Source organism: Apis laboriosa, unplaced genomic scaffold (assembly GCF_014066325.1).
Source record: "Apis laboriosa isolate Shangri-la unplaced genomic scaffold, ASM1406632v1 scaffold13_cov153, whole genome shotgun sequence".
NCBI lineage: Eukaryota > Metazoa > Arthropoda > Insecta > Hymenoptera > Apidae > Apis > Apis laboriosa.
The window spans coordinates 2,678,558-2,701,278 of record NW_025221370.1 but is presented as its reverse complement, the minus strand read 5'-3'; the positions used below and the strand labels follow the sequence as shown (position 1 = coordinate 2,701,278).

The following is a 22,721-nucleotide window of genomic DNA, read 5'->3' as shown; positions in this document are numbered from 1 at the left end:
ATGTCCAGAAAAAGGAAAGAAACGAGGTAACTTACTTGTTACTCAAGCTTGACCAGCCTCGCCCATCCCTCCAAGCGAAATAAATCAATTAATCGTCATTAAGAGTCATCCGACAGATAGGCTACGAATCGGTCATGGACGGAGAAACGGTGATTAACGACGATCTGTCGTCGTTTTGCCCGATTTCGTATCCGATTACGAGCCAAACAGGCCGCCGCCTTCTGATATCCTCTTCTATATCTTCCGCAAATCCCTTCCCTTCTTTTTTCCCCCTCTTTCTCAAACCGACCACATCTCTCTCTCTCTCTCTCTCTCTCTCTCTCTCTCGCTCTCTCCCTTTCTCTTTCCATCGACCGTCGATCGACCGTCAAAGAGGAGAGGCTTTGATCGATCGATATCATCCTCGAGGCTCTCGTCCGTTCCTTCTTTAACGTGAATCGAACCGACGCATGTGTTCCAGCATGGAAATTCAGCTTTGCACGAGGCATCGTGGCGAGGTTACAGCAGGACCGTGGCAGCCCTGGCCAAGGCTCTGGGGACCCAACGTGCACCCTTGCACGCGAGGAATCTCGCTGGATTCGCGCCGCTCCACCTCGCCTGCCAAAATGGACACAACCAAAGCTGCCGCGAGCTCCTGCTGGCCGGTTGCAATCCCGACCTTCAAAACAACGTGAGTAATAGGCCAACTTTCGTTCCTTCCTTTCCTTCTCCCCCCTCCTTTCCCCCTTTTTCCTTTTCTTTTGTTTCTCGGTTTCCTCTTTCGCGCAACTCCCCCTTTCGAACCTTTTATTTTAACCGCCGTTATAAATACGATCGACTTTTATTACGCCTCGTTTCGCGTTTCTAACGTTATAAGTCGAGATGGAGGTGAAAGACTCGGAAAAGATTCCTGAATTTTCAGTACGGGGATACGCCGCTGCACACGTCTGCGAGGTACGGGCACGCAGGTGTTACGAGGATCTTGATCTCCGCCCTTTGCCGCGTGTCCGATCAAAACAAGGTAAGATTTTAAAATGCAACAGATCCTTAATTTAAAACCTTCTCGAATATCGATATCCCCGCAAAAACGATCCATCGATCTAAATAAAAAAGATTTCCTCACGATGCATCGTTCTCCTGTCTCCGTTGATTTAGAAAAAAGATCCTTAATTTAAAACCTCCTCGAATATCAATATCTCCTAATCCAAATGAAAAAGGTTTCCTCGCATCGTTCTCGTATCTCCATTGATTTAGAAATAAAAACAATAGATTCCTAATTTAAAACCTCCTCGAATATCAATACCTCTTAATCTAAAAAAGATTTGCTTGCATCATTCTCGTATCTCCATTGATTTAGAAAAAAAGCAATAGATTCCTAATTTAAAATGTCTTCGAATATCAATAATTCTCCTAATTTAAATAAGTAAAAAAGATTTTCTCGCGATGCATCGTTCACGTATCTCCATTGATTTAGAAAAATAATAGATTCCTAATTTAAAACCTCCTCGAATATCAATATACCTCCTAATCTAAAAAAGCTTTCCTCGCGATGCATCGTTCACGTATCTCCATTGATTTAGAAAAGTAATAGAAAAACAATAGATTCCTAATTTAAAACCTCGAAAATCAATCCTAATCTAAGTAAAAAAAGTTTCCTCACATCATTCTCCTATCTCCATTGATTTCGAAAAAAAGCAATAGATTCCTAATTTAAAACCTCCTCGAATATCAATACCTCCTAATCTAAAAAAGCTTCCCTCGCGATGCATCGTTCACGTATCTCCATTGATTTAGAAAAATAATAGATTCCTAATTTAAAACCTGCTCGAATATCAGTACCTCCTAATCTAAAAAAGTTTCCCTCGCGATGCATCGTATCTCCGTTGTAAAAAAATCCGTTGTAAGGAAAAAAAAAAGGAAACGGTGGATGGAGTTAAACGTTATATTCCGAATGTGTGGCAGAACGGCGACACGGCGTTGCACATCGCGGCGGCGATGGGGCGTCGAAAGTTGACGAGGATCCTGCTGGAGGCGGGCTGCGACCGTAGCCTGAGGAACAAGCAGGGAGAGACCGCGAAGGACATAGCGAGGCGCAAGAACCTCGCCGAGATATTGGAGATAATCGGTAAAGCGCGAAGCAAGAGCAGGGGCCGGAGCAAGAGTCGCGAGGAGGAGGCGACGCCGGCGACTCTGGCCGACAAGGTCGACGGGAAGAGCGGGAGCAAGAACGAGAAGAAGCGAGAGAAGACCGGTAGTGGGACCAGCGGGAGCAGGGACAGTTGCGGGAAGAAGGAGAAAAAGAAGCACAAATCGTCGAGTAAGCAGAACAAGGTCCACTTCGAGAAGGCCGTGATGGGTAGACAGTGGTCCCCTTACGGATGCCATTACTATCCCGATCCGGAAGCGTTTCCCCAACCGCGGTTGGACTCGTTGCCGCCGGATCCGTTGGGCCGCGGGGAACAATATTACCTGGACTTGGCGGGAAACATCAGAAAGGGGCCCGTGGGGGTGGGGTACACGTGCTACTGCGCCCCCTTCTTCAGGCACATGGAGGCCAAGCTGGAGAGGGACAAGGCGGAGCTGAAGGCGCACATAGATCAGGCCCACGAAAGGTTGGATTTGAAGGTGGCCAATCTGGAGAGGAGGACGAGGGGGCAGATATCGGAGTTGACGAGATGCGTGGCGGCGGAGAGGTCGAGGTGCGACGAGAGGCACATGCATCTTCAGCAGCGTCTTTCGAGGGGCGGGAAGGGGAGGCACAGCGAGAGGCCGGCCAAGACGTCGTCGGCGTTCGCCAACGATCAACAATTCCCACCTGCTCGGGCGAGGTCGCTCGAGGATCTTCTCGACGACAGACCCCACGATAGAAGCTTCGAGATCCCGGGAGAGACGTCGATTCATCGTGGCAGCTTGGACGATCTTGATATTCCCGCTATACCGAGGCTGAGCAAGTCGATGAGGGATCTTCCCTCCGGCTCTGGTGTCTCGAGGTCAACGCTTAGGGTACTCGACGCGCCTGCCAGATTGAACGAAACGTTCGACGGGGTGATCAAGCAGGATCGAAGCTCGCCGCTAGGCGCCGCCTCCTCGCCCTCCATTGGGTCCAGGCAACAGGTCCATCAGCAACGCGTGAGTGTGTAATCGGTCCTCCTTCTCCTCTTTCTTTTTCTTCTTATTCTTCTTTCTTTCTCTTTGTTAGTTACGCTAAGCGTTCATGAGAGGTGTTGATTAAGCTGCGAGACTCTAATGACACGTTACGAAGAACGATGCGGGGAACGGTTAGTCGTGCCTTTAAAAGCAGCAGATCGGATCGATCCCTCTGGTTACTTACTTACTTGCTACGTCTGCTCCGGGTTTTAATCAAGCGGTATTATAGAGACGAAGATAATTGTTTTATCTCTATTCTCTCTCTTCTTCTTTTTTTTTTTTTTATCCCCCTTGAATTATCGAGTCGGAGTAGTTAGTAGACTCGAGGGTTTATGAACCAGATCGAGAGATAAAATGGTAATGGAAAATTGATCATAGGAGAGTCAACAAGATGATCTTGTCCAGCAGTTTGAACAACACCGAGAACGTAATATGAAAATATTCGAAACGTTGTACGTAGATTATTAGGCGTAATTTGATTTGAAAGTGAGAAAAATCGCGATTGTCGAAATTGTCGCAGGATCTATCATCTCGAGATCATGGCGTAAATTCGTGCCAGGACGAGAGCAACGCGGCGAGGAAGAACGAGGATACCTCGAACGAGTGGAAATCTTCGGGACGACGAAGCGTTCATGAGATGATTAAGCGATTTCAACAAGTACCTGGCATGCACAACGGTTGGAGGGGGCCGCGTTCTGGAAGCAGCGAACCCACCAGTCCGGAGCACAGTCAGTGTTCTCAAAATCAAAGGGTCCAACCGCAAGGTGGTGTAGGAAATACGTGGCGTGGCGAAGGTGAGAATCTATCTTATACGCTTATTTTATTTCTCGAATCGATAGAAACAGATCTGGAAAAAAATTTTTTATATTAATAAAATGGAGCAATCTTTTTTTCTTTTCATTTTTTTTTTTTTTTTTTTTGTTAAATCGATTGACAAAAATTACATCGAAACTGAAATTTACATCGAATTAGGGAATGACAGCGAAAGCAGCGAAGGAGATGACGAGCAACCAGAAGCATTGAGCGGAGGGATCTCTGGAAAAGGAGTGATATCGGAGCACGTGCATTACGACAGCATCGCCAGAATGCCATATAGGTCCCGTAATGCGGTTTATAGCCCAACGCCGCCTTTGCATGACGCGCACAATGATTCCGGATACAGCACTCGCATGTATGGTTCCAGCAAAGGTGCTTCACCTTCGTTATCAGGTAAGAATACCTTTTATATCGTTTCTTTGTTCCTATTCTTATTCTTTGATCGTTTTTGTAGAATAAAAATGCATTTTTTTTTTTTTTTTTTAGGTCAATTAGAATGCGATGTAATTCTTCCGACTAATCCGAAAGCATTTCCCAGTGGAGAACAATTGGCCGCACTCTTAGAACAACCGAGAAATCACGATCTTACGGTCTACGAACGCGGTGCCGACAACTGTGTTATTAATATTGGAACAGCGAGTCTCGTTTAACACGTACGCGTAACGATATAATACGTTGTTTGGAAACAAATTCTTACACACTTCCAAAGACATCGATATTTTATATATAAATTAAATACTCTACTCAGGTGTTAATGTAATTCTTTTTTTTAAAAATGATATGTATAAAATTTAAGATTCTCTTGTACAAAATGATTCTCGTTTCAAAGAATAAAACGTTGTCGTTTTGTAAATAACTTGTAGGTATGTGTATGTTAAATATTGTAAGATTTTTAGTGTATTCGAAATCTCTTTTTTTGGACGATCACGATCGTATTTATTGTCACGAGAAATTTCATTGATGAAATTCTAAAAAGATAAAAAGAAAATAAAAGTATTAAAAGAGAAATGGAGTAGATTAAGTATAGATAATTCTTTTTTAATCGGTATTATAACGCTCTGATCAGATGATTAATAACATCTTCGTAACAGGAAAAATTACTTACCTATAAATTGCCATGTACTGTCAACGATAGATCGAATTATATCTATTTATTATCTAAATGCTTCGTTTTTTATTCACAATATTATTGTATTACTAGTAAATACGTCGATTTAATTTTGTATCATTGTAATTTAAATTATACGTGTCTCGTTCCAAAACTGAATGTACTATGCAACAATAAGCGTGATTAAATAACAAATGAAATCTTCGAAAATCATATTTTATTTTTATTTACAACGCAGATGAAGATGCATATTCTGTTATCGATGAATGATATAGAGGTTTACCCATTAATGTATAGGAATTAGCGTTTTCAATTTTTACGACAACGTAATCACCAATTTTTATTGGCTTCTCGTCACGTGAATGTTTTCCAATAGGTATGGACATGGAAGGAATTATTACTCGCGTATTACCATCATTTTTTGTTTGAAAAGAATCGTGCGATCGTTTACTGAGCTAAAATTAATTATATATTTTATTAATATAATTCTAACGTTAATTAAAAGTAGAAGTAAATTGTCTTACCTTTTCTACAAGCACAAGTTGTGATTGTCCAATTTGTAATTTATTCAATTTTTCCGCCTCGGTTCTATATATTGAAATCATTCTTTCGAGCCGATTTTGTTTCACATTCGGTGGTACGTCATCTTGATAACGACGATGCGCAGTCGTTTTCTAAAATTAATAATAAAAATACTTTCGATTCTTAAAATATCATATAACATATGAATTTTTTAAAATAGATATTACCTCTCGCATACTGTAAGAAAACAAATAAGCTTTGTTATATTTTATTAATTCTATCAACGATAATGTATCTTGAAATTCTTCCTCCGTTTCTCCGCAAAATCCAGTAATAAAATCACTGGAAAGATAAATATTTGGGATAATTTGACGTATGCGATGCACTAAATCTATATACGCTTCTCGTGTATATCCTCTCCTCATTTTTTCCAAAATCCTGGAATTACCACTTTGCGCGGGTAAATGAATTTCTTTACAAATGTTCGGCCTCTCCGCTATTAATTGTAAAACTTCATCTGGAAAATCTTTGGGATGCGGCGATGTGAATCTAACATAAATTTAAACGAAAGATGTAATTATAATTATTTCCAAATATTTATTTCTAAGTCCCTTAGTACCTGATTCTCATCTCCGGATTAATACGAGAAACTTCGTCCAGCAAATCACAGAATCGACGTCCTCCCTTCTTATTTTTATAGACTGTTTTAAAACCTTTTGCTAAATGTGTTTCCATATTATTAGTATAAAATTTTGATTGAGACATATCTCTATAACTATTTACATTTTGTCCCAAAAGTACTACTTCTTTTACACCATCGTCCGATAAAGATTGAATTTCTTTGACTATACTTTCAATTGGTCTTGATCTTTCTCTTCCTCTTGTAAATGGTACAATACAATAAGTACACATATTATCACAACCGCGCATTATTGTGCTAAAAAAATAGAAAAATTTTGAAATAATTATAATTAATTATGAATTACAATAACACAAAAAATAATAAATTACACAAATGCACTGGTAGAATTTGGATTCAATCTCACTGGTGTAATATCTGCATATGTTTCATCAAATGATAGAAGAACATTTATAGCAGTTTCATTGTCTGGTACAGATAATAATCGTGGCAAATCTTTATAACTATCTGGCCCAGCTATCACGTCAACAAGTTTTCCTCTTTCTAATATTTTATCCTTTAATCGTTCTGCCATACATCCTATCGTAATATGAATAACATTATTGCAAGATATATATATTTCATAATAAATTATTTATCCATAAATTTACAATCATACCTAACAAACCAATTTTTATAGGATTTTTTTTCTTTTTTTTCCTTACGTGATTTAAATCAGTTAACTTATTCCATATTTTTTGCTCTGCATTATCTCTAATAGAACATGTAATAAATAGAATTATATTAGCTTCTTTTATATTTTCCACTTTTTTGTAACCATGAGATTTCAGAATAGACCAGATCACTTCTGTATCATTTACATTCATTTGACAACCATGAACTTCAAAATATACTAATAAAAAAAATTAATAATATAAATCAAACTTATAAATATACTTTTTTTTGATGTTAAACTCCTAATTATTTTATTCATTATTGTTTTTTTTACTTACCTTTTTGATCAGAGCCATTTATATTTTGTATATAAGGAATATTTGGTACACTAATAGAATCAATGGGAATTTCACTTTTAGATAAAAAATCTTTGAGCGATGGACCAGTTTTTGTTAAATCTCTAAAGCGGTCCAAGTCATTAGTTTTTCTTTCAACTTCTTTAATAGTTTCCGATCGAATAACAGTTGCATGCAGTGTTTGACATTGTTGAAAATTATGACATATTATACTGTTATATTGAATGATGTTTTCCAAAAACCATTTATTTAATGTTATATTACAAATTTTGGAAAGTCTACTTAATTTTGGTGAACATAACATAGCACTGTTCATATTTATAAATAGGTTATGTAATGTATGAAAATCTTACAGAAAATTAATTATAGCATATTTTATCACGCAATTAATTTAAACGTTGATTATAAAAACAAAAGTAATCAAATTTTATTCATAAAACTTTTATCATACTGAATTGTAATCTGAATTAATAAATAAATTTGATTTAAATTAGAAGACATGTTAGAACTTCAGTGATTCTCAATTAAAATTTTTATTTACATTTATTTCAAAAAATAAGAATCTGAACGCAGTGACATCTCTTGAGATATTGAATAACTTTGTATCGCTTTCTACCTTATTACCTGAAATACCTACAACTACAAACCTGAATTCCTACAAGAATTCTAAATTAGAGTTAAATCACAATAAAAACTAAAAATCTCTGTTTCTATTTTATAAATTTAGAAATAATGGAATTTTATCATTATCGTAAAAAAATTTTCTAAGTACCTGTATATAAATTATAAATTATAATCATTATAATATAATCATCGCGCTCGCAGCCAAATAGCTATATATTATATATTATATTATTTTTTATATAACATATAATTGCATCACTGATATTAACTTTACAACGATACACTTATATATTATATATGAAATAATAATGATTGCCCGGGTCTCACCTCGTGAAGGTTGCCGCGTATTGGAGAACCACTCTAGCCGCGGTCCCATCCACCCTCCTTTACGCAAAAATTTATTCAAATAAATTATTTCAAATAAAATTCTTCTTTTGATGCATAGTTGCAAAACGTTCAAACTATTAATCGTTATGCAACAAAAGAAACAACAAAAGAAGCCGTAGAAAAAAAACCGGCGCGGAAGACTAAATCTGAAAATTAGAAATTCTTTTTAATAATTAAAAGCGTAAAAAAAAAGAAAAAAAATAAGCAAAATAAGCAAAATAAGCAAAAATAAGCAACCCATAAAGCTCTACACCATTATCTACTTATGTACATTATTTTATCTACTTATCATGCATGCACTTAATTCTAAAATGTATTTTATTTAATCAATTTTTTTCTTATAGTATAATCTTCAGCTGAAACAAAATAATACAATATTAATACAAATAATACAAATAAATACAACATTTCAAATATCCTACCTATTCTAAAAGCTAAGAGGATTAACAACATCACAATTTTCATGATACGACATAAACCACATGTGATCAGGGAAAATGCAAATGAGGATGTATAGACAATACCAACGATGATTAATGAACGACGTCACATAGGTGTCAAGTATTAAGGATGTAGAGTGAAAAAGTTTAGGGATGGCAAGCGATCCATGATCACGTTGCCTTGAAAGATAGGAAGTTTCCGGAAACTTTGAAACGAAATAGGAAAGGCAAAGATGCCTTCTAATAAGAGGAAGAATAGAACATTAAATACATTATTTATAAATCCTATCTATCAAAAGAAAAAAAAAAGAAAAGCTAAACGTTTCTTTGATCCTAATATAAAAATTGGAAGATGTATCTAATGATAAAGAAAAAGATCTTCTATTTCATTCTATCGAATCCTGAAACAGATTATAAAATAGAATTAGTAAAACTCAATAACATTAATTTTTTGCACGTGATGAAGTCAAATGGTACACATAATTAAATTTCTTCTATTTCTTTTCTTCAGTTCATACCTGTAACAAACTTAATTACTGGATTAATAATTAAAAAATAATTTATATTAAAAAAAAATGAAAAATTTAATACCAAAAAAAATTAATAAAATATTGTTAAGTAATTCATAATCTTAAATGAAAGACATTTATCAGTAAAAAAGAAATATATTTTTTTAATAGCATTTTTAATAACAAACGCTTTTAATAAAGGGATGCTGAAAAGAGAAAGAATAAATAGCCAGAAGGGCTATTCTAAATATCCACTCAATGTAAACCCGAACAAACCGTGAGTGGAATATTTTTTCCCATTTCGCAACACTAATCTACTAAATTCTCAAGAGAAAACACGAAGAGTGCTTTGTTATATTTGCAATGCAATCTCAACAAAAAAAAGAAATAAATAAATAAATAAAAATAAAAAAGAAAAAAAGATGCAAGACTCGCGAAAGCATACACCCTCAATAAGGTGTTTTAATAAGTATTTACGAAACTCTAATAAACTATTTTATGCACTCATATTTTATTGCACGCAACACTAATAACGGAATATTGCAGCCATATGAGAAGCTGCCGTTATATAACCACCCTTGTGCAGCTCTTCTTCTAGCTGCGATAGGCAGTCCAGGAACATGTGTATTCCACAATCCAAGTGGAAGAAATATGGGCAACATTTGTTAAAACGCAACACTACTTTAAGCAACGCGATCGTTCATTAATAACGCAACACTAATTCTTAAAATAAATTTAATACAAAATTTGCTATTATAAATAAAAAGCTACTTCAAATATCTCATCAATAAATTGCAATATTTATACAATAAATTCAATTCAAAAAAAAAAAAAAAGATAATAAAAAATAGACTAATTCATAATCAAAATAATTAAAATAATCGCTATAACATATTTTGTAACGCAATAAAAAACGCGATCATCATTTTATCGCAACACTAATTCAACCCGTACTTTATTTAGCGCAACACTAATGCAAAATCGCGAGTTGCCCACGACGACTGGATAAACGATGGGCCAGCATGCAAATTGGCCAAAACAATACAACATATACTACGTATTACTAAAACGAGCACAGTGACAAAGTAGTAACAATGACTTCCCATTCTTTGGATCGAAGCAAGATCGAAAAAAATGAGAAGCCATTCGTTGCAGCCCCTCTTCGCGACAGTTTGTCGAGGCCTCTTCGGTCTTCCTCCTTCGGGCGCGATGCCCGCTGAAACTTAAATCTAGGCTCGAGATTCGCTATCGAGAATCGTAAACAAAAAAAAAAAAGAAATAAAAAAAAAAGACTAACTAAATCGCGGAAACTAGCACATGGACGACTAACGATCGCAGTGACCATTGTCCGTACATGTGCAGAATCTCGAGCGCAACGTTCGTTTCGAAAAACCATTCGCGACCGCGACCGCGAACTCGAAAGATCGATGAGCGAAGCCAGAAACGAATAATCGATTCGACGATCATTCGTCTCGGCCTCGCTCTCGATTTTTCAAATTTAATTTCCTGAAACAGGTTGTCACGCGAGAAACGCGCCTACCCGTGCAGAGACTGTGACAACCTGCCCGGCCCTACCTACTTATAATTAACATTCGCACCAGAAGTATACTACCTATCCTACCTGACCCTATATTTAAAAAATGGCAAAACAGGCACACCAACGCATTCATTCAACGATTCTCACGCATAATGCTCGGGCGCAAAAAGCCTACACTAGGGAAAGCGTCCCGGGACGCCTCCGACACCCGAGCTTGGCACGCTACTTTCACACTCTAACTTTACGTACCATTTTCCTGAAATCGACTGACGATGGCTAGTAATCATTGCGTGAAATAAAATTTTATATATACGTATAATTTTATTCGAATTTAATTATGAATATTCGGATCGTATTGGAATAAGATTGAAATAAAATATTATTATTATTATAATTTGATAATAAGATTAATAGTTATTATTTTTAATATATAGTGGATGTAATATTGCTATCATATATATATATTGTAATTAATAATTGTTAAAACGACGCAATCCCACAGCCTATCCACACACACATACGCACAATGTGGAAAATACGTCGCGCACGATATACTAACGCATCGTCAATCGCTGAGAAATTGTTATAAACTTATAAACTAGGATCATCATGCTCATCGCCTCTCTCTCACCCAAGTAACACCTGGGCACGTGAGTGAGATCCTGGCAACGAACACGGAAGGGGTTAAACCTGAAAATCCTGAGCTAAAAAGATATATTAGTATAAATATTAACGAGCTAATGAACTTTGATCATTTGTATTCTTATTTTATTTAACATTTGAATGACTCTATTTTCTACTTTATTCTTTGTCAATGTAATAAATTGTTTATTATTTATTCTAATATTTTATAAAAAGAATTACTGATTAAAAAGGAAATATTATAAATAAAAATATATATATTTATAAGAGATTGAAAATTAAATATTAATGAAAATACCCTCAGGCGACTCCTTCATCAAAGCACATTTTAAAATATGAAAGAAATATTCAAAACTTATAGCTTTGATTTCAAAGTCTACCTGTCGCGAAATGTCTTCTTGCATATAATATTTAATAATTTCAAACGAAAGAGAGCGATAAAATTTTATTTTCTTTTATCTCTTATTATAATTACTTGAAAATCGATATTAAATTATGATTTTTTATTTAATCGAATCTAATTCATACACGAATATTCATGTTTAGATACTTGATATGTTTGCAAATATCCATAACGAATATTTTACAGTTATAATAATTTAACTTTAGAGATAATTAACTTGGAAAGTTATTAATAATTAAAAAACGCGATGTACAAGAAGACCTAGCCTGAACTAATAAATAAAACGAAAAAAAAAAGAAATATCACTACTCACGAGTATAATAAATACCCGTGGTCACTGTGCTCGTGCAAAATTCTACGTATACAACCAGTCATCCGTGTCGATTCGGATCTTTCATCCTACGACATGATTGAATGACCGGAGGAATCAAAATGCATGCGACTCACCAAAGATGCGAAAAATCTGCATTGGTGCTGATCCATGGGAAGTCGTCATTGAATAATAGGAAGTAGAAACTGTAATAAAAAATAGATTATTGTAATTTATGATATTGAATATATATATATAAAGATTATTTAAAAAAAGTGAAATTAAAAAAAATAATTACCTCTTCGCGTGATGGATGATCGTCTTATGCTCTTGAATCACTGACTCTAATATATACGCGAGACGAATATAAAAAGGAAAAAAGAAAAAAAAAATAAAATAAAAAATCATTGATGCGATTGCTTAAATTACAATGAGCGAGCAAACACTGACTCTATTTTCACGAATAGTTGTTATAATTATATTAGAACAGTTGTGTTCTAAAAAAATACTTAAAATACTATTACGAAATAAACACTGATTCTATGAACTGCATTGCACGCAGTCATAAATGTTTTTTAAAACTGATGAAGCCCAGGAGAAGACAAAGCTATCAGCACCTTAAATAAAATATAAAACATATTATATCACATATTTTTTTATAAAATTATAGTATTAATTATTCAGAATAGAAATTATTCAGAAATATTTCAATAGCAAAAGAATAACAAATAAAATTAAAAATATAAAATTTAAAAATTAGAAATCTAATGAATAAAATAGAATAAAAAACATAGTTACCTCTTCACGTGATGGATGATTGTCTTATATTCTTGAGAGAAGCACTGACTCTACATCTCTGTACCGAAAACGAATATTTAAAAAAAAAAAAAAATAAGAAGCTATTAACACGTCCGTTTATATATTATAATCGATGAACAAGCACTGACTCTACTTTCGCGAAACTATTACAATTAACTATTACAATTAAATTAAATTAGAGCAGTTTTGCTCTAAAGAACATTGAAAACATTATTACGAAGCAAACACTGATTCTACTGACCGCATTGCGCGCGATCACAAAAGTTCACTGAAAATAAAAAATGGGGCGGAGTGAAAAGAAGTAAAATATTGTTTCAATATTTTTCTTCTTTTTTCTATAAAGTGTTTGTTTAAGAAAATAGTGCTATGTTTTTGTGAAATAACAATATTGTTTATAAAAAAATATTATATTAAAAATTAATTTAATCTATTTAAAATAAAAAGAAATTTAAAATAAAAAATTATTTTAATCTTTTCTATTTTTATCCTAATAATATATATTATCCTAATTAATATATTATGAATTACTTAACAAACATAAATAATAATCGTATTTGTTTCTAATATAACAAATCAAACTTTACCACTCCATTATGAAAAGTTATCAAATTGAACATCGTTGGAATATTCGTTGTGGCGTCCATATTTGATCCCTTTTTCCCGCCTTGAAAATCATTTCACCAGTTAGATGTTAATCTGCATAAAAGATAATTAAATATTTAATTATAAATAATTAAATATAAAATAAATATATGAAAATGTATGAAATTAGAATTTATTGCATTAAAATAAAACAATAACTAAGATTAAATCATCTTAGAAATTTATAATATGAACCACTAGTAACGTTAACGATCAAACAGACAAATAAAGAGAAAAGAATAAGTTATTCTTCAAAATATTATCAATTATAATAATATTCAATATATTATTAAATTAATTAAAGAATAGTATCCAAAAAACAGAAAAATAACTATGGAAATAAGTATTATACAAAATAAATTACGCACCTGAAACGAAGAGTCTAAGCGTCACAACTTTCGAGAACAAAATGATATCTCGAACGCGTAGCGATTTCAATATCGAATTAAATTGAGGAAAGGATTTGTTCGACAATTCGATAAATCGGAATCTATCGAGTACGACATGAACGCAAACTATTAATTTCTCGAAAAGGCTGTAATATTATAAAAAATGTTTTTAGTCTTGGGTTCTTAAGTGTAAAATCAAAACAAACATAACAATAATACACGAATTGAACGTACGGTTAGACGTACGCATTTAGGAATGAAATGTGCGATAATATATAAATTAAAATTGATTATAAAACTACGTTGTTTATTATAATAAAGAAAATCTTATCATATTTATATAAAAGTTACCTTTTCATTATTATGGTCACACTTTTAAACTCATCAAACAATAATTTACACAAGTAAGAATCAAATTAATCACTACCGATGAAATGCAACCTGCTACCACAATTTTCAAGAACAAACTGACGTCATGTCATGGACATGCGCATCGAATCGCCTATCAGTTTTCTGATTGGTTGAAGCTATATCGTTTCTTATTCGCTTAAATCCGCGCGAAAATTGAAATACATTTTAATTACGATTATAAATATTTTCTATAATAAATAAATATATATATATATATATATATATATATATAAAATGCTAAATTCTATAAATCAAACTTACAAATGATTAACGATTAATTCACTTACATATATAATTTCTTTTATTCCAAATGCAATGTTATTTCATTGCATTTTAATTTCTGATACAAATAACTGATATAACATTATATATAATTTATATTAATTTAAAATAGATTTAAAAGAATTTTTTATGTAAAGTAAAAAAAAATTTTTTTTCATGTATAGTTTTTATTATACACTTATTATAAAAATTTAATAATATATTATTTAATGATGTGCAGCAGCTTTTCTCATTTGGACAAGAATATTTCCAAGTTCTTCACGCTTCCTTTTAGCTCTGATATGTGTACCCAACTATAAAATTTAAAAGAATGGAATATGAAATTGTTTATTTATTTGGATAGATAGAAACAGATAGAAAGAAAAAAAATTTAAGGTTATATAAAATTTATTAACATTCTTACCCTTCTTTTTAAAAATTTCAATGCACGTTTATCCTTGGAAACTTTTAACAATTCCATAGCACGTTTTTCATATGGTGCATGACCAGTTACTTCACGAATTAAGTCTCTGACAAATTTGCTATGTTTAGTTTGTCTCTAAAATTAAAAATTTTATATTAAGAATCATTATTATATTAATTATTTTTTATTATCTTTATACTTTTCAATAAAATTCTTAATTTAAAAAAATCTTAATTAATAATTAATAAAAAGAACGTAAAAAAATAACAAATATAACAACAAGAATATTTCTAAACAATAGAATGTATACTAACCCCTTTTAATCTTGCTGGTAAAACACATACTGTTTTTTTCTTCTCATTTTTATTTTTTGCCACACGAATTTTAGTTGTTTTATGGCCTCTATTAAGACCAACTGCTAATTCAAATCTTGGAGCCATCCTGCAAAATTAAAAACTGTGACTTATACAAATTAGGTTAGCAATCATAATAATATAAAAGTATACACATTATATGATCTAATATTGAATTAATTAAATTACAATAACTTAAGTATGCATTTATTATTACATAAATAATATTTATTTAGTAAGATTATATAGATATTTTGAGATTCAATTTGCTACGAACCTTCACAGTTGAAATACACTTACACGAAGAAATACAATCGTGCTTATTTTCATAGACAGATTTTTATTCGTTCTTTATACGCATGCGTCAAAATTAACTAGTCTGATTTACAAATATGCGACAAGAAGCATATTCTGTGTTTTTTAGATTTTAAATATTTGATTAAATTTTTTCGCAATAATAATATTTACGCAATAAAGATAAAAAAAAATTAATAATTATTTTCTTATTATATAATCCTTAACCTTTTATTAAAAATCTCTCATTATAAAATTAATATAAATTAAAATATTTTATTCGATCTGAAATAATATTTTTCATAAAATATGATATGAATATTTAAATTCTTTATGCCTTATTTTATACATATGTTTTATGTTTTATGTACATATGCTTTATTTTATAATATATATTTTTTATACTTTAACATAGATTTTAATATTTCGTAAGGTGGATATCCTGCGTTATATTCACCAAATTTATTTCAACTTCACAATTATGATTCATAATTGCTACGGTGTCAAATTTTTAAAGAGGATTTTTTAATTTATATTATAAAACGGTATGTACGTGTTGTACACAATTGTGTCACTTTTATTAAAATCATTCATTTCATAACATTAATTATCACTGACAAGAAATCATGTCTAAAATGAAAAACATTCCAAATAACTTAACCAAATGGGATCTGTCAGAAGATTCTCTGGCACCTTTAACTGATTATCAAAAAGAATGTTTATTGAATTTGGAGGAAGAATTATTTCCTGATAATAAAATTAAGACTGAAAAAACAAGTGATACAGTATGCACAAATGAAGAAACTACAAAATCAGTACAAATAGAACGATATCAAGATTTACTAGAACATTATGCCAGATTAGAAAAAAAATGTGTGGACAGGAAAGATATGAAATACATATTATATCTTAATGAACTTGAAGCTCGACGGCAAGAATGTCATGAACTTTGTCTTCAGATAGAAGAAGCATTAGAAGACTTCACTATGTTATATAAACAATATTCCGAAGTATCTGATAAAACAATATCTCTTTATGATGCTAGTGAACAGCTTGATTCTGATCAACGAAAATTAAATTCTATCATAGAAAATATTACAGAATATGTGAAATATTTTAAAGATATTGATATGATGATGGAAAAATTAGAAGCACCTACGTTATCAGTGAACAGTGAAATGTTTTTTAATATATTAGATAAAATTGATACTAATATAGATTTTGTTCAAAATAATCTTTCATTTAAAGAAAGCAATACTTACTTAATTAAATATAAACATTGCCAATCTAAGGCAATATCAATGATGCAAAATTATATTTTTAATCTATTTAGCAAAACAACAGAAAGCATTTTAAATTTAAAAGATAATGATGATTCCCAAGATAATGCAGATGCAGCTTTAGCCCTTTTTTATGGAAGATTTCAAACTATATTGCCAAAAGCTAAGCCAGTTATAGAACAAATTGAAGCAAAATCTTATAAAAGACAAGAATATGACAGTTTATTATCAGAGTGCCATCAATGTTATTGGAGTCAAAGAGGATTAGTATTAGGTAGTAGTGTTCAAAAATCTTTAATATCTGTAAAGGAAAAATATAATGGTGATCATTGTAGTTTGGTAAGGAATTCATGTGCATTATTATTACATGCATCAATGGATGAATATAAATTATTTTATGAATTTTTTTCTAAAACAAGTAATGGATTAACAGCATATCTTGAAAGCTTATGTACTTCTTTGTATGATACATTGAGACCATTCATAATTCACATTAATCATTTAGAAACATTAGCTGAAATTTGTTGCATTTTAAGAATTGAAATGTTGGATGAACATGTTCAAAATAATTTTGAACCTTTAGAAGGATTTGGAAATATTTGTTTGCAGTTATTACATGATGTACAAGAGAGACTTGTGTTCCGTGCACATCTATACTTGCAATCTGATGTTTTGAATTATAATCCATCACCAGGTGATTTAGCTTATCCAGAAAAGTTAAAAATGATGGAAGATATAGCAGAATCAATAAGAGAAGAATCTAGACAAACAAAGATGAAAAAGATATCTATTTCATCTAATGATGATAATATTTTAGAACCAATATCCAGAAATCATATAGAAATGGATTCTATTTATCAGAAAACACATATAGGTAATTCACCTGCAGATCTTCATGGAATGTGGTATCCTACTGTTCGTAGAACATTAGTATGTTTATCAAGATTATATAGATGTGTGGACAGATCAGTTTTTCAATCCTTGAGTCAGGAAGCAATATCTCTTTGTGTTCAAAGTATAGAAAATGCAAAGCAAGAAATTGAAAAAAGGGCATCATCTTTAGATGCAGAACTTTTCCAAATAAAACATTTGCTCATTTTACGTGAACAAATTGCACCTTTTCAAGTAGACTTTACGATAAAGGAATATAGTTTGGATTTTTCAAAAGTTAAAACAGCAGCATTTGGTTTATTAGAAAAAAGTTCAAGACTTTTTACATTATCAAATAATGCATTATTAGAATTTTTATTGGAAGGAGCACCTCAAATGAAGGAACAACTAATAGATTCAAGAAAACATGTAGATAATAAATTGAAATATGCTTGCCAACGTCTTATACAACATGCTACATTTTTATTAATACATCCAATTTTAAAACTATTAGACAAGGAAAAATTACATGCTAATAATCCAGATGCATCTCAAGAACATGCTCTTGGAAATCCTCAAGATGTTGCAGCAGCAATATGTGAAGCATTGAGGATAATTAAATTTAAATGTCCTGAAATTCAACAATTAATGCAATTATATCTCTCTAATAAGGAGACAGAATTTATTTTATTTAGGCCAGTAAAAAATAATGTTTGTGCTGCATTTACTCAATTATATCAGATATTGAGTAAATATTATAATTCAGAGGAACTTCTTCTAATTGCATGTCCATTACCAGAACAAATTTCTGTTATATTGAGCTCATCCAGTCTTATTCATGGAAAAAGCACACAAAATAATGTAAAAAAAACGTAGCAAAAATAAATTAGTCAGCTTTTGTAATTATACATTAACATCATTTGCAATCTATAATCAAATTATTATTTTTTTCTTTTATGTTTTTCTTTTTAAAAAATTAATATTAATATATAATAAATATTTTATATTTTTAAATAAATTATGTAAAATGTGTATAAATAATTCAATAATTGCGTATAAAATAACTTAGATATTCAAATTACAAAAGCTATTGCAATTTATAACGTCCTATATTAAAGAGTACTATATTTTAATTCTTTATAATGTACTTTAAGAACGCGTAATTTTTATATTACGAAAATGTACATATTTAAAATATTAAATTAAGTTAATATCACAAAATTTGTACATCACCCTTTAATAAGGATTTATGGTCTTAAATAAATTTTTATAGACATTGTCATGAGTTTCAAACAAAAAAAAATAATTATATATTTTTGTAGTAAACAGTAATATACTATGTCATATTGCGATAATACTAGGAATTTAATTTAACTTTTTCAATTGTACACATTGAAAACATTAATTGAAAATAATAATTAATTATTAATATATGTAAATTAATGATATGCATTATATATTTTTATTTTGATCTTATAAAAATATACTATTCTTTTATTCTTTTTTTTTATATAAAATAATAATATAATTATTTACAATTAATTTATAAATTTTTTTATTATATTACATTAATTACATTAATTTCCATATTTAAAGAAAATAATTTAATGTATAAAATTTCTTAATGATTATGTTAATTTTTCTATTAATTTATACAAGTTTGACTACAGGATTTAAAATATTAGAGGCTGGACTATATTCTTCTTGAGATTTACTCTCATAAGATTTTAAGGGAAAATGTCGATTAAATTCTTCAGTAATATTCGTTATTGGTGGATGTAAATAATCTTCCACAGAAACATATTTCGGCCCGCCAAATGTATCCAATACTACGATTGAAATTATCTTCAATTTTGCAAAATAAAAATGATGATCTGTAATATTGAAAACAATTTTTTAAAATTATATTTTGAACAATAATATTTTTTAAAAAAATTCTTACCTTCAGGCATATTAACCAATCCTGGATGACGTGTAAAAAATACTTTTTTAGCGAAATTTAGTTCCATACTTTCATTCTTCAACTATAAAAAAATGTAATAATTATTTATATATTACATTTTATTACATATTATTATATTAATTGTATTATTATAAATTAAAAAAATAAAATATACTAACCGATTTGATTTTGCCGGTTAAAAGAATTCTGGCGCAACGAGGATCCATGGGATCCCATTGTTTGGACTTACAGTATTCCCCTTGAGCTAATGTCATTAGAAATGACGCCCGATTGTCTTTCTGTAATTATAGAAATTTAAATTATTTTTAATTATCGTATTTTAAGTACCATAAATTTTTAATTATAATTTAGTGTTTATTCTTATCAACACTAAATGAAGATTTTAATCAACAAGAAAAAATCAAAATATTGTTTACTATCTTATCAATTGATGATATCGAAAGTCACATTCTCACGAAAATACGTATAAAGAAGATAGATTTTATTGTGTTACAATACTTACTGCAAGATCTTGAGCTGTGAAATCTAAAGGAGTAAGATAAAGATATGGTATTCCTGATCCATTTCCTAAAAGTCCATCAGTATAAGAAACTAAAGTTACGGCTGGAAACGATTTGATATCTTGTCTTGTGCTTATTGTTGCCACGGATACCCAGTCTGTATGCATAAAAATATTAATAAATTAATAAATTGGTTAATGCTATATGATATGTAATAATTGACATTTGATAATGTAATTTGAAATGAAAATATTCATACGTAAAAAAATTATTTATATATATGCATTAATCTCGACATTCATATTTCATTTTTTTACTGTTAATTTCATTATTCATTCTTTCAAATAATTTTCCTATAAATTTCCTATAAATTTTCCTACTGAATTTCGAAGAATTATATTTCTGTTATATTATAATATAATAGAAATAATTAATTATTTATAATTAATAATTAAATGTATAATTAATCACTTACATTACGCGAATCGATATTTAATATTTGATATAATTAGAAAACAATTCACTAAATTTAAATAAAATGATATGTATTTATTTAAAACTGTGAAAATTTGATAAATTGCCAAAATTAATTATATGCGTAATTATAAATGCAATTCTAATATTAACCTCTATCTAATATTTAGTATAGATAAGCACATATCATGCATGTATACATTTTTTTATTCGCTTCGTGATTTCCTCGAATGATTCATATTTATAATATAATGTATATATTAACAAATATTAATAATTTCTTTGTATTTATTATTTACTTATAATACTTTCTTTTGAAAAATAAGATATTTGTGTAAAATTTAAAATAAGCAAAAATTTAGTGTCATTTATTACATTATGACATAGTTGATATATCTAGAGTTATAAATAAATTCTCTTTCAAAATATATTTTCTTACCAGCTTGATTAACAATGTATCTTGCCATTAAAGCTGCCTGATTAATAGGTGGTGGATTATTGACAGAAAATTGTTGATCTTTTTTTGGCGATTTATACATATCATGATTTTCATGATATCGTTTTTCGTATTTAATTTCTCGTTGACCATTTTCACGTATTTCCTTTGCCTTTTTCCATTTCATATACTCTTCAAACTCTTGCCATTGTTCTTCTTCTGAAAATTGCAAATATTTCTTCGCTTCGATCGTCAAAATCAAAAAAGCAAGAAAGATCGTGAAACGCAAAATCATGGTTCGTGTCCACAGTTGCTCACTTCGACGGTAAACGTTTACTAAAACGCGAGAATCTACTCTCGCGTATTTTGCTAAATTATGTTACATTTGCAGTCTTCTTTTGAATTTATCACTTATATAGGCGCGTATCTGCCAAAAGTATGACGACAAGTATGAGCTCCAATGACTGTTCACTAGCTCAAGGTCAATATATTGAACATCGAATTTATATATCATGCTACATGAGCAAAATTGCTTTGTGGGTAAACCTAACCTAATATTTATAAAACATCAAGCATTTTATTATGCTTTCATTGCAGTTAATCGAAGGTATTGTTCAAAATTATTGAAATATGTTTATATTATATTGTATTAAACAATCATGAAAATTATCTTGAAATTTACATTGAAATGAAATTCTAAATTCAAACAATATTTTAAAAATTTTTTATAATTTTGAATATTCTGCAAAAGTTAATCAATTGATTACAATAATAGAAATAATATTTCATTATTATAGATAATATATCATTATATTAGATGAGAGCATTTAGAGAATTATTGATAATAAACAACAAATAAGAAAAATAATTTTATAGCAAAGAGGTTATTACTTTATATAATAATTTTATATAGTAAAATTGAATAATAACGTATAATTTATTCAAATTTGTTTCATTTAATATTATTACTTATGTATATTAAATGAATTATAAAATATTTACTTAAACAAAAAAGCAAAAATCTATTAAAATTTGAATGAAAATTTGTAATTTTTGCAAAAATTTTCACAAATGAAATATATATTTATTTTTAAATTACATTATGAACTTCTAGATAAAAGGAATAATATAAATACCTGTAGATATTTATATTCAGTTTAATTTCAATTTAATATTTGCTTGAACAATAAAATACAACAAGCAAATTTACTATCAGTCTTATAATTGTTATGCATTTGTTTTTATTTCTTTATATATTTCTAAAGAATAATTTGGTAAGGCATATTTTGTATGCACTGTATTTGTGTATTTTGAACTTTGTTAATTATCATAAGTACTTTTTTTTTTCTTTTTTTACAGAATATCTTTGCACACAATCCAATTTTTTGTATTTATATATTGAACATCATTATTTGGCAAAAGCTGATATCTATTTAGTTTTAAATATTTCCTATTATTAAAACTTTTTGATATAATTCCAAGCATAGAGATTAATTCAAATTATTTAAATAAATTTTAATTATATAGGGTG

At 30.3% G+C, this 22,721-nt stretch overlaps 5 protein-coding genes across 5 annotated transcripts in view; 2 read left to right on the top strand and 3 right to left on the bottom strand.

The window, feature by feature from the left end:
• Positions 1–5,260, top strand: part of LOC122720968 (ankyrin repeat domain-containing protein 6) — a 123,363-nt gene extending 118,103 nt beyond the window's left edge. Inside the window, exons 5-10 of the mRNA XM_043948126.1 lie at positions 461–670; positions 902–1,000; positions 1,942–3,108; positions 3,647–3,920; positions 4,099–4,335; positions 4,429–5,260. Of these exons, the coding sequence (XP_043804061.1) occupies positions 461–670; positions 902–1,000; positions 1,942–3,108; positions 3,647–3,920; positions 4,099–4,335; positions 4,429–4,592 (2,151 nt within the window). The 3' untranslated portion in view covers positions 4,593–5,260. The remainder of the gene's footprint in view (positions 1–460; positions 671–901; positions 1,001–1,941; positions 3,109–3,646; positions 3,921–4,098; positions 4,336–4,428) is intronic.
• On the bottom strand, positions 5,251–7,692 carry LOC122720969 (CDK5RAP1-like protein). The gene is made up of 7 exons (XM_043948127.1): positions 7,205–7,692; positions 6,871–7,104; positions 6,584–6,791; positions 6,192–6,509; positions 5,800–6,121; positions 5,575–5,724; positions 5,251–5,505 (listed from the first exon to the last, which is right to left on the bottom strand). Exons 1-7 carry the CDS (start codon positions 7,536–7,538, stop codon positions 5,278–5,280), a joined length of 1,794 nt encoding a protein of 597 aa, XP_043804062.1. The 5' UTR covers positions 7,539–7,692; the 3' UTR covers positions 5,251–5,277.
• A 7,072-nt stretch (positions 7,693–14,764) lies between these two features.
• LOC122720922 (60S ribosomal protein L36) lies at positions 14,765–15,461 on the bottom strand. Its single transcript, XM_043948020.1, has 3 exons — positions 15,335–15,461; positions 15,021–15,155; positions 14,765–14,910 (listed from the first exon to the last, which is right to left on the bottom strand). The coding sequence occupies exons 1-3, from the start codon at positions 15,458–15,460 to the stop codon at positions 14,824–14,826; spliced, it is 348 nt and encodes a 115-aa protein (XP_043803955.1). The 5' UTR covers position 15,461; the 3' UTR covers positions 14,765–14,823.
• Positions 15,462–16,156: 695 nt separating this feature from the next.
• Positions 16,157–18,782, top strand: LOC122720923 (conserved oligomeric Golgi complex subunit 3). Its single transcript, XM_043948021.1, has one exon. It carries the CDS (start codon positions 16,294–16,296, stop codon positions 18,691–18,693), a length of 2,400 nt encoding a protein of 799 aa, XP_043803956.1. The 5' UTR covers positions 16,157–16,293; the 3' UTR covers positions 18,694–18,782.
• Positions 18,783–19,387: 605 nt separating this feature from the next.
• LOC122721035 (protein CREG1) lies at positions 19,388–21,626 on the bottom strand. The gene is made up of 5 exons (XM_043948233.1): positions 21,194–21,626; positions 20,283–20,437; positions 19,939–20,058; positions 19,760–19,841; positions 19,388–19,691 (listed from the first exon to the last, which is right to left on the bottom strand). The coding sequence occupies exons 1-5, from the start codon at positions 21,483–21,485 to the stop codon at positions 19,468–19,470; spliced, it is 873 nt and encodes a 290-aa protein (XP_043804168.1). The 5' UTR covers positions 21,486–21,626; the 3' UTR covers positions 19,388–19,467.
• Between the last annotated feature and the right edge of the window lie 1,095 nt (positions 21,627–22,721).

Coding starts and splice junctions, on each gene's coding strand:
- LOC122720969 (XM_043948127.1), bottom strand. CDS start 7,538: ATGAACAGTGCTATGTTATGTTCACCAAAATTAAGTAGACTTTCCAAA. Junction 6,792..6,870: donor TATAAAAATTGGTTTGTTAG/GTATGATTGTAA, acceptor ATATTACGATAG/GATGTATGGCAGAACGATTA. Junction 6,510..6,583: donor AATTCTACCAGTGCATTTGT/GTAATTTATTAT, acceptor CTATTTTTTTAG/CACAATAATGCGCGGTTGTG.
- LOC122720922 (XM_043948020.1), bottom strand. CDS start 15,460: ATGGCTCCAAGATTTGAATTAGCAGTTGGTCTTAATAGAGGCCATAAA. Junction 15,156..15,334: donor TACCAGCAAGATTAAAAGGG/GTTAGTATACAT, acceptor TTTTAATTTTAG/AGACAAACTAAACATAGCAA. Junction 14,911..15,020: donor TGAAATTTTTAAAAAGAAGG/GTAAGAATGTTA, acceptor TAAATTTTATAG/TTGGGTACACATATCAGAGC.
- LOC122720923 (XM_043948021.1), top strand. CDS start 16,294: ATGTCTAAAATGAAAAACATTCCAAATAACTTAACCAAATGGGATCTG.
- LOC122721035 (XM_043948233.1), bottom strand. CDS start 21,485: ATGATTTTGCGTTTCACGATCTTTCTTGCTTTTTTGATTTTGACGATC. Junction 20,438..21,193: donor ATACATTGTTAATCAAGCTG/GTAAGAAAATAT, acceptor TTATGCATACAG/ACTGGGTATCCGTGGCAACA. Junction 20,059..20,282: donor TCACAGCTCAAGATCTTGCA/GTAAGTATTGTA, acceptor CTATAATTACAG/AAAGACAATCGGGCGTCATT.